This window comes from Metarhizium robertsii (genome assembly GCF_000187425.2).
Source record: "Metarhizium robertsii ARSEF 23 chromosome Unknown MAA_Scf_5, whole genome shotgun sequence".
In the NCBI taxonomy this organism is placed as follows: Eukaryota; Fungi; Ascomycota; class Sordariomycetes; order Hypocreales; family Clavicipitaceae; genus Metarhizium; species Metarhizium robertsii.
In genome coordinates this window covers 3,797,242-3,808,220 of record NW_011942193.1, presented here as the reverse complement: position 1 = coordinate 3,808,220, position 10,979 = coordinate 3,797,242, and the positions used below count along the sequence as shown (strand labels likewise).

Genomic DNA, 10,979 nt, shown 5'->3' with positions numbered 1-10,979 from the left:
TTGAGTTGATCGCCACCCTGCGCAAGACAAGTGTGAATCACAACAACGCATCTTATCCCGACCTAGTTCTTTGTCAAAACACAGATTTTGAAATTATCCCGTGACACGTTGCTCAACATGCCCAACATACTCGATGCCAAGAACCCGCCGCATCTAGCCGACTGTCATATGAAGGCGTCTTCGATCAAGTACATATTCGCGCACTGCTGTTGCACCCGACGCACGACGACGCTGTCAACCACACACCCGAATGCGACGTGAGGATGCAATGGCAGGTTCCAGAACGGGGGCATTTAATAACCCTGCTGCGAGGCGCACGGCCGACACGACGCTGGCACAGGAGTTTCGGGACTCACTGCTTGACGCGGCATAGGAAACGTGCCGTACTAATGGTATACGTCTGTTGGACGTTGGAACCCTGTGTTATTTAGTAATGGATATTGTGCATCGTAGCTCTTGATTACGTCCTTTCGATTTTCACGTGATGCCATAATCAAGCTGTCCAAATCCTCAGTATCCTGGCTTCAAAGTATCGTCAACGATGGAATTAGTTCTCAAAGGGTCACAGGCCCTTGTCACTTTCCCCGCCTGCGGATTATCTTCCTTTTGCCGGCTACGTTGTCGTTCCTGCAGACCTCGAAAGGAGCCCAACGAGAACAATGACGGACTGTGGTTTTTCCCTGGGTCGGAATTTCTTGGCTTTCATGTTTGAAAGGACAGGTGTAATGCTCTGCGGAGAAATCTGCAACTCGGGCAATATACCGACATATTTTGATCCCTCCAAAAGGGCTGAAATTCGATATTTCATGTGAATATGGGGCTCTTGAAATGCGTTCATTCTTTCCAAAGTAGGAAGCTAGGGTACCGTATAGTTGCGCCGCCAAGCCTGGTGGCTGCGGGTCAGGAATTATCCCGCTGACTTTGACACACATTACGGATTGAAGTCTTGATCCACGTTCTTGACGCCTGCTTTCCTGGCAAAAGAACGCAAAGGAAAGTCATGTGCAGCTGCGTGATCCCTGTTTGCATGCCGAGGTCCTGTAACCTTACCCTGGCTCTGAATGGTAGGTGATGGGTTATGGTCAGCAGGCAGTGTCCCCAACATTACGTTGTGGAATCGGACGTGGTGCCTGTTATGGCTTGATCCGCGCCGAATGAAGCCTAGCAGGATCTGGGGTAGCGCAAGGGTCGGAAATGCGGGGAGCACAGCAGGGTCAAGTGCTGTCAACGTTTCTTTGCTGCTGATCTTCCAGCATGCCTGCCGCCCAGCACTGACACAACAGCTCGTAAGCAGCTTGAGCTGCGGCAGTCTGGTGTGTTGAGCTTGGGAAGCGTAAAACCGGAGTGTCGGATGGGCCAAAGACCTGGCCTTGATGTACTTCCACATCATCTTGCGCTGGGTTCAGCCTTCAGCCGACTCCGCGGAGGCGCCTGCTCCGGGTAGGGACTTATGGCGTCGGCATGTGTAATAGACAGCTCAGCCTGTTTGACGGATTCTAGGGCGCATCGTGTGGCACACTGAACAAGGTGCGCGCATTGCGCCGCGCGATTGAGACACACAGGTGCAGGACATGAGAAATAGCGCCGGGAGATCATCCAATCGTGGAAGGCTATTTGGCCTATCAAGAAGGCTTCCAACTCTGTTCTACATTCCGATCCGGGATAGCTGAGCCCGACTTTCTCCTGGCGGTAAAGGAGTCATATGCTGCATGGTACTGGGAACATGTAATGAAGGACAGTATAAGAGGGCGACAACATCCTCCGGTTCATGGTGTGTATGTTTGGAGATATTAGACAGGTAGCCCCCTTTTCAAGCGACACTACATCCGAGTTTGCTTTCTGCGGCATTCTCCATTTCTCTCTTGGTCCCCCGTGTTCCTGCATACTTGATTGATATCGACACCATGCACTTCTCAAAGGCAGTTCTTGCTGGCCTAGCCTGTAGCTTCGCCGCGGGTGCTCCGGTGTCGGATGTGGAATATACGGCCATTGAAAAACGGGATTTGAACCTGAATGCATTTCTAGCCGCGATTGTGGAAATATTTCCCGTCAATGTTCCCGTCAATGGCATCTGTACGGCTTTGGGCATTGGTGAAACTGCCTTGGCAGCGGCATTTGGCCTCAAAATAAATGCCAACCGTAGGGGATGTGCCGATGTCACGGTCGTCTTCGCACGAGGCACCTGTGATCCCGGTAACGTTGGTGCTCTCGTTGGGCCGCCCTTTTTTCGGGCTCTCGAGGCGGCCATCGGGTCCTCCAAGTCGATCGCAATTCAGGGCGTTGAGTATCCAGCAACGGTTGACGGGTATCTCAGGGCAGACCCAGCTGCTGGAGTTACCATGTAAGTTCACCCTGGCTGACTGGTCCCTCGGGCAACAAGCATGTGCTCGTTGTGCTGACACATCTCACCAGGGCTAAATTCATCACCAACACCATCGCCGAATGTCCCAAGACACAGTTTGTATTGAGCGGATATTCTCAGGGAGGCTATGCTGTCCACAATGCGGCCAAGAATCTTGACGCCAAGTCCATGTCCAAAGTCAAAGCCGTCGTCATTTTCGGAGACCCAATGTCCAAGGAGCCGGTGCGAGGCATTGACGCAAGCAGGGTAAGCATTGTTTGCCACGAGGGCGACGATATCTGCGACGGAGGTGTTTTCATCACACCGCAGCATATCACATATGCTGAGGATGCGGAGTCGTCTGCCAATTTTGTGGTGTCGAAACTCTGAAAACACTTAGGGTCGGAGTGGCGGAAAAGACTCGAGAGTCAAGAGTCAGGTGTGCAGCTGGTACGCATCGCCTTATTGTACGTGACGAGCACATAAATAGTCTTGAAAAGCGCATTTTAACTCTCGACCGAGAAGTTTGATGAATCTATGCCATGGTTGCATGTTTGTGTTGAGTGAAGGTTGGAGTTGTGACCATGATGAGAGATTGACGAGGTGACATCGGGAAGGAGCATTCGAAGGCACCAGACTCCATTTCTGCCCGCCTACCCTGTTGAGTGAGCACGTGCAGTTGGCTCTGGTTTGCACGTCAAACTTTGCATGTGAGGTCAAGTGATACCCCGACTTGACTGTGCCCTCAAATGCACGATTTCAGCACAGTCCAACCTCGACAGTTGGGTGGCACCACTTGCAACTTTTGGAGTGGCATGATTGCCGTCCAGTGACCACCCGCATATGTACGAACCTATTGACAAAACGCATGTGCACCTGAGTCACTGGCTCCTTTTGCGAGACACGGGCCGACGGGCAGCCACAATGCCATTGTTCCAAGCTTGCATGGCACTGAGTAATACCAGACGTCAATCGACTCGGGAAATGGACTGATGCTCATCAATAGCAGCCTGATTCGGGGTCGGAGCAGCCCATCTAATGTCAAGTCTCGTGTCGCGCCTCGACTCCGACTTTCGAGTGGCGACGGCGTCACTTGCCCCACCAGAAACGCAGCCGGTCACATCCATTGACCCTTTCATCCCCGTTTACCAGTCGACGTACTCCGTACATGAATACTACCCGGAGTTTTTCTACATTTCAACACCCGTATTCCGTTCACCTAACCCAGTTCCTCATCACAATCATCCTAGTCCTTGTCAACCCCGGACTCTGGCGGGCTGGAGCTCCATCTCCATCACTCTTTAGATTGCAACCTCGTCTTGCCGTCAGTTGAATCTCAACTCCTACATCCGCACCGAGGCATCGCGTACCATCCCCCATCCATCAACTTACCACATACGCCATGGCAGACGAGAAGAAACCAGTCATCATTGTCGGCCATGGCCTGGCTGGCCTCGTCGCAGCCTATGAGTTGTCCAAGCGCAAAGTCCCAACCATTATTGTTGATCAGGAAAATGCCAACAATATTGGTGGTCAAGCCTTCTGGTCCCTCGGCGGCCTTTTCGTTGTCAACTCTACCGAACAGCGCCGCGTTGGCATCAAAGACTCGCGAGAACTGGCCATGCACGACTGGCTCAATTCAGCGCAGTTTGACCGCGAGGACGAGGACCACTGGCCACGGCAGTGGGCAAAGGCATTTGTGGATTTCGCTACAGATGAAATGGAGGACTATGTCAAGGGCCTCGGCCTGGGCTTCATGTTCAATGTTGGCTGGGCCGAGAGAGGCGATGGAAGGGCTGGCGGCCATGGCAATTCCGTGCCGAGGTTCCATCTTACGTGGGGCACCGGCCCCGAGGTTGTTCGAATCTTCAAGGAACCCGTTTTGAGCGCTGCCAAGAAGGGCATTGTGCAGTTTAAGCACCGTCATGCAGTGGACGAGATCGTTGTCGATGAAAAGACGGGCCGAGCCATTGGCGTCAAGGGCCGCGTGTTGGAAGAGGACGACGCTGCGCGGGGCGTCAAGTCGTCGCGCAAAGAGGTCGACACCTTTGAGCTCCGAGGCGCCGCTGTTCTGGTGTCGTCCGGTGGCATTGGCGGCAATGTTGAGGCCGTGAAGGCATCGTGGCCGCTGGACCGGCTTGGTCCCAAGGTGCCTGAGCACTTTGTGGTTGGGGTGCCTGCTCATGTCGATGGGCGCATGGTGGGCATCTCAGAAAAGGCCGGGGCGCATCTTATCAATCGCGATCGAATGTGGCACTACACCGAGGGGCTGCAAAACTGGAACCCCATCTGGCCGGATCACGGAATTCGTATTCTTCCCGCTCCCTCGTCTCTGTGGCTAGATGCTTCCGGCAACAGGCTGCCGCCTTACTTGTTCCCCGGATCAGACACGCTCGGCACGCTGAAGCACATCTGCCACACGGGCCACGATTACACATGGTTCATCCTCAACCAGACCATCATTGCCAAAGAATTTGGCCTCTCGGGCTCTGAACAGAATCCAGACATCACCGGCAAGAGTGTCTGGAAGCTTATCGGCCGAATCTTTGGCGGCAAAGGGCCGGTCCCCGTACAAAATTTCATGAAGCACGGCAAGGACTTTATTGTCAAGGATACTCTTGAAGACTTGGTCGATGGCATGAACAAGCTTGCTGCAGAACGAAATGGCCCTCCGCTGGAACTGGACAAGATCAAAGAGGTTATTGAGACGAGAGACTTGCAGTTCAACAACGCATACTCCAAGGACGCTCAAGCCATGTTGATCAACAATGGTCGGTCGTACTGGCCCGACAAGGCTTCGCGAGTGGCAAAGCCGCACAAACTCTTGGACAAGTCCAAGGGACCGCTCATTGCCGTGCGCCTGAATTTGCTCACGCGCAAGACTCTGGGGGGCATTGAGACCAATTTGCAGAGCAACGTGATGCGCGCGGACGGGACCCCCCTTCCTGGTCTGTATGCTGCCGGCGAGGTGGCTGGCTTCGGTGGCGGTGGTGTGCACGGCTACAATTCTCTCGAGGGCACCTTTTTGGGAGGATGCATCTTTTCTGGTCGCGCGGCTGGGCGGGCGATGGCGGATGAAGTTGCTGGGACCCAGGCGCGGCTGTGAGGAACCGGCAGGGGAAGCCTTTTCTTTTTTGTCGCGACGCAGGCTGATGTCTCACCGTGGCGACACTTGGCTGCACCACTGCCCTGCCATGCCATAGTTTCAGTCGGTTGGGATGCGGAGATGGATTGCAGACGTTGTACCAAATACATACACGAACCTACTTGCGTCCCCTATTGTACTGTGTAGATGCCTCCCTAGGTAGTTATCAGTTACAAAGAAGAATTAGTCATTCCACCTCCGCCGTTGGATCGAGTACGGGCGCACTGGCCAGCTCTTTGCACCCGGAGAGTCTTGTGATTTACGGAGTAGCAAGCCGGGATTTCTTTGTTTGTCCCGTTTGTGACTCGGCTTGGGTTGGCCCGGCGCTGTGGCTGGGGCAAACAGGCCGTCGATCTTGACCTTGTCGGAACAAATGGCCACGACCCGAGCACCCGTCCGTGGAATGCATAGTCGTGATCTCCGCGAAGCCGTGCCTGGTGGTTGGGGTCCGATGCCCAGTTGGCGCTGCATTGTGGCCATGGCTACCCCGTAGCGTCATTATAATGGCAGTTCCATCTCAAGTTTTTGCTTCTTCTTTCTTCCCGCCTCTATTTCCGTCACTGCGCCCCGTGCACATACATCCGCATAGGCCATCTTGTGTCCGGGTCGTCTTGCCAGGCGGCGCCCATCTCTCAATTGTCGGCACGGCGTTGCATTCGGCCATTCGTCCCGTGCGGGCTGCCTGGCTTTTGGCGTTGGGCGGAGACGGCGTGTCGTCATAGCCAGCTGATGCCTCGTGCGCTTGTGCCTCGCCTATTCGTGTCACTGGCTGGTAGGTGCATATTGCTGAGGCGGGCGGGTGGATGTAATTTGACTTATAAGAAGCGTTTGTCGTCGTTGTCCTCGAGCCGGGTGGCGTATATCTTGCACACTTGAGCATCTTGATTGTTTGAGACTATTGCGGCACCGCTGTGATTGCGCTTCTCGTCGCCGGTTCTTATCATCACTTCTCACCGTCGCTTTTTATTGCCGCTTCTCGTCGCCGCTTCTTATTAGTGTCATCACCACCACTCTCACCACCACCTCACCACCACCTCACCACCACCTCACCATGTACTTGTCCGCCATCGTCAGCCTCGCCAGCCTGGCAGCTGCCTCGCCCATCATCGGCTCCCGCGACACGCCCACAGCCACGCCCCCCACGTCCAAATCACAAGGCTTCCAGCTCGTCGTCAACGTCACCGACCTGTCGCGCGACTTCTCGCCATCAATCCACCAAACGTACATCAACGGCATCCACGTCGGCGCCGGGCTGTCCCTGCTCGGCGTCGGCAGCAAGACCGACCACCCGCGCACCTTTTACATCAACGGCACGGCGCTCGAGTTCCACTTTGCCAACTCGACGGTCCTCTCGGACGCCGGCACGCCCCCGACGCCATGGGGCCTCCGCCTCGCCCGGGACCAGGGCTCCGACACGGCGAGCACCGCCCACCTCGACGCCGGCCCCGGCGCAAGGGGCGTCGGCCTGACGCGCTGGTCCGTCCCCTACACCTTCATGTACCCCGAGACCTATGCCGTCTGCAACGAGACCGTGCCCTACTACGCCGGCCGGCCGTTCCTGGCCGTCAAGCAGTTCGCCCTGGGGCTCCGGGGGCCCGAGGCCATCCCTGGCAACTGCGTGCCTGTCCGCCTGTTTGCCCAGTGCGCTGAGCTGGACGACTTGCCGGAGGGGTCGCTGTTTAGTCATGAGTATGCTTACGAGACCGAGTGCTACGAGGACGTGGCTGCCATTGAGTGGCCCAAGTACCGTCCTTGGTGACGTGGCGGGCTTTTTTCCCTTTTTTGGTCCCGTACTATTTTGTTTAATTTTAGTATTTCATATAATAGGCCGTGTGCGTACTTGGGAGCCGCGGGGGAAAATATCATCGGGCATTTTGGGCGAAGCGAATAGATTTACTCATATCCGTAATTTTAATAGTTGACAACGCTGCATTGGGTTTTATGCAAGTGACTTGTTATATGAGTGGCATGGGGTACTTGCTTCTGTGAGATGAATGGCCAAGACCAAGCACGATACAAGACCCTGATGATTACGGACGTTGACCTGGGGTATGCAAAGAGAGGAGGGCGAACATGGTAGCGTCTGTGTAATTTAGCGGGCTTTATACGTGTGCGAGCTGTTCTTGTTGTTGGATTTGATGCTACTATATGTGCGGGTTTTATGAGGCTTACGATGCTACATGAGTAACGCAAGTTACTTGTCTTTTATTAATTCAGTAGTTAAAAATTACCTTATACATGTATATTATATTACCAAGGTAAAGCGAGAAGCTAAAGCTAACCCCGGTCACTTGCCAGCGCGCTGATTTACTCCACGTCGGCCACCAAGTATTCCGCTTTGCCTACCCGAATATTCTTACAGCACGGCGCTTCTGCCAGACTCACAATGGACCCCCGAGTTTGTCATTCAGGGGGGCCAAAGAGCACGCCATGGGTCAGCACTGCTGAAGCGAGACACGGTGCCACGGAGTTGCTGAGCCATCTTATCGGGAATGCTTCCTCGGCTACGGTTATTCCCGACCCGCGCGAATAAATGTCATGATTGTCTATTGGCTATTTTTATAACCCCTACAGCTGAAGGCTGTCGTATTTTCGCATGTATAGTCAGAGAATGGCTGACCTCGCCGGGGCAGATATTCAAATCAGATGTGCGGCGGCAAGTCCCGTCCAAAAGTAGCATTGTAGGTAGAAGAAGCGAATTTAACAAGACAGATTGAATTGCTGTAAAAAGCTGTAGAAATTCTGTCTTCTTGCCTGCCATGTATAGTGAGGCATAAACACTCCGATAATCTACCTCGCGCGTCATATTGCAATACAACGATCCTCGGTTGTCTTAAGTATAACGTCTATGGGCAAATATTTTCGGCCCTAATTATAACGATAGGCACGCAGGTTACACGGGAGATGGAAAAAAGAGAGCGCTACACCTGAAAAACGCAAGGCCTGAGGAGACGGGTCCGGCAAGGTGATGCACGGAGTTATCCCAAGTGAGCACCCGACTACAAATCCCGGGCCAGAAGAGCAGACGAAGACCTGCCAGATTCACGGAACGTGCAATGAATACTACCAGCTTGGGTATTCTGTCGGATCTGTCTCTAGATGGTCTCCATCCAGGAACATGCTGCGTTTGACTCTATCCGCTGGCCGCGTTGGGACGAAACGCTGAAATTCAACGTGGGAAAACGGGAGTGCCAGGGCTGGAAATTGGGTCTGTAAATGGTACAAGACGACAAGCGACAGGACCAGCTGGCGCAATGATGTCATCGACGGAGTACTCTGATTACACTCTGGCCATCTCCGCGCCGTTATGCCCTCGACGCTATTTCTAGACATCTGGTTCCTCCTATCAACAGCCACCCATATTTCAGCTACGGGAACCTGTTGCAAATATGCCGATTTGACCGTTGAGCCACGGAGCAAAAAGAAACAACAAAATATGCAGAAAGTAGCCCTCCGATATCAAGCTTACAAGTGTGCCCATTTTTCATCTTTTCTGTTTAAAACACAGCAGCGTTGCCACATGCAAGCTTTCAATGTTGCGCGAAAAAAGTCCAGCCAACATTAAATACACTTTGTTATGTTCCAAACAACCAAACACCTGTAGTTGTAGTGACTACTGTACAAAACCCGCGGTGCCTGCTCCTCCCACCCGCCAACAGAGGTCCCCAACCGGCAGCAAGCCGCCACGTTCATATCGGCCAGGGCCATGACGTGCTCGCACAATCTACCACGACGACGCGCACGACGAATCAAGATTGTCCTCGCAGATAGCCTTTGTGCCTGCCAGGGTTCCCCGTGAACGAGGCCAAACGCAATTGACGGGGGCAGTGGGTCCCGATGCGCGATGGCCTCGCCAGATGCCCAAATTGCGCCATCGTCTCGTCCATGTCGTCTTGCAAACGCAAGTTACAATGCGCCTTGTCGCGGCCGGTTTTCGGCGAGCCTGCATTGCCGGCCCGTGGCAGCGGCAGAATGCAAATCTACTAACAAACACCCGACGCGAGGGAAGCATCTGCCGCGTGCGCTCTTTTTCCAACCTCAAAATATCATCTTTGCCCCCGGGATTCGTACAAGATGGGCAACTCTCAGGTACACGACGAGACGCCCCCCTCGCAGACGGTGCTGCTCCTGCGCGCGCCGCGGCAGAGGTACGACCTCGTGGAGGCGTATCCCGTCCCGCGGCTGGCGCACGAGTCGGAGGTGCTGGTGAGGAACAGGGCCATTGGCCTGAACCCGATTGACTGGAAGGCACCGTGCGTCTGAATGTGCGCATCCCAAGACGGGACATGATTAATGTCTGACCGTGCTGGCAGGGACTTTGGCTTTGGGCTGCCGCCGCTGCCGTGCATCGCGGGCCGCGAGCTGGCGGGCGAGGTGGCGCAGGTCTCGCCCGGCAACACCAGGTGGAAGGTCGGCGACAGAGTACGTGACGATTGACGACGGGTCAATCTTGCAATTGCTTCTTTTTCGTCGCTTACACACTGACATACGCACGACAGGTGGCCGTCATCTCCACCGACTACCGCGACCCGCGCAAGGCGGCGTACCAGCAGTTCGTCGTGGCGCGGGAGCACACGGTGGTGCGGCTCCCGGCGCGCATGAGCTACGAGCAAGGGTCGGCGTTTGGCGTCGCCTTTGCGGCGGCCGCCCTGGCGCTGGGCGTCTCGCTGGGCGCCGACTTCTCGGCGGTGCTCGACGGGCCCGACCTGTACCGGGCGGTGCGCGGCCTCGGCGAGGACCAGCTGCCGCGGGACGTGGCCGTCGAGTGCCTGGACGGGCTGGAGCCGGACGAGCGGCCCGCGGCGGGCGACTGGCTCGCCGTCTGGGGCGGTAACTAGACGCCCCCCCCTGGCCGAGAAGATTGGGGCATGATCGGGCTGACTGACACGGTGCCTCTTAGGTTCGGCGACTTCGGCACACCTCGCGATCCAGCTCGCGCGGCTCGCGGGGCTGCGGGTGGCCGTGGTCGTGGACTGCGCCAAGCACGGCCGCTGGCTGTCCGGGCACGCCGTCATCCGCCCGGACCTGTTGGTCGACAGTTACGATCCGGCGCGTGCCGTTGACGTCCTGCGCGCCGCGACCAGTGGCCGGCTGCGGCTTGGCCTCGACACCCGCGGCCGCGAGTCGGCGACGCATCTGCTCCAGGCGCTGCGGCAGACGCCGTGCGATGCTGGGGGAGGCAGCAGCACGTCCCTCATGTCGCCGCCGGGCACGCCGCGTCGGGCGAAGCGGCGGCGCGGCCACCTCGTGGGGCTCGCGGGGCTGCCAAAGGGCGCCGAGGGCGACGACGTCGTGCTGCACACGGTGCCCATCAAGTTGTTTCACGAGGTCGAGAGTATTGGCAGCGCGCTCGTGGCCTGGGCGGCGGCCCTGCTGGACAAGAGCCTGCTGCTGCCGCCGGATATTGTCGACGTCGAGTATGGGCTGGACAGCGTCAATGCGGGGCTGGACCGGATGCGAAACGGAGAGATTAGCGGCGGGAAATTGGTGGTC

At 55.9% G+C, this 10,979-nt stretch overlaps 4 protein-coding genes across 4 annotated transcripts; all 4 read left to right on the top strand.

Moving 5' to 3' along the window:
- Nucleotides 1-1,904: 1,904 nt before the first annotated feature.
- On the top strand, nt 1,905-2,731 carry MAA_06911 (Cutinase, monofunctional; the record flags this gene model as incomplete). Its single annotated transcript, XM_007824909.1, has 2 exons — nt 1,905-2,341; nt 2,413-2,731. The coding sequence occupies 2 exons, from the start codon at nt 1,905-1,907 to the stop codon at nt 2,729-2,731; spliced, it is 756 nt and encodes a 251-aa protein (XP_007823100.1).
- Nucleotides 2,732-3,743: 1,012 nt separating this feature from the next.
- MAA_06910 (uncharacterized protein) lies at nt 3,744-5,447 on the top strand (the record flags this gene model as incomplete). The annotated part of the gene is made up of 1 exon (XM_007824908.1): nt 3,744-5,447. The coding sequence occupies one exon, from the start codon at nt 3,744-3,746 to the stop codon at nt 5,445-5,447; it is 1,704 nt and encodes a 567-aa protein (XP_007823099.1).
- A 1,090-nt stretch (nt 5,448-6,537) lies between these two features.
- Nucleotides 6,538-7,245, top strand: MAA_06909 (uncharacterized protein; the record flags this gene model as incomplete). Its single annotated transcript, XM_007824907.1, has 1 exon — nt 6,538-7,245. The coding sequence occupies one exon, from the start codon at nt 6,538-6,540 to the stop codon at nt 7,243-7,245; it is 708 nt and encodes a 235-aa protein (XP_007823098.1).
- A 2,315-nt stretch (nt 7,246-9,560) lies between these two features.
- MAA_06908 (GroES-like protein) lies at nt 9,561-10,324 on the top strand (the record flags this gene model as incomplete). The annotated part of the gene is made up of 3 exons (XM_007824906.2): nt 9,561-9,739; nt 9,800-9,908; nt 9,986-10,324. 3 exons carry the CDS (start codon nt 9,561-9,563, stop codon nt 10,322-10,324), a joined length of 627 nt encoding a protein of 208 aa, XP_007823097.2.
- Between the last annotated feature and the right edge of the window lie 655 nt (nt 10,325-10,979).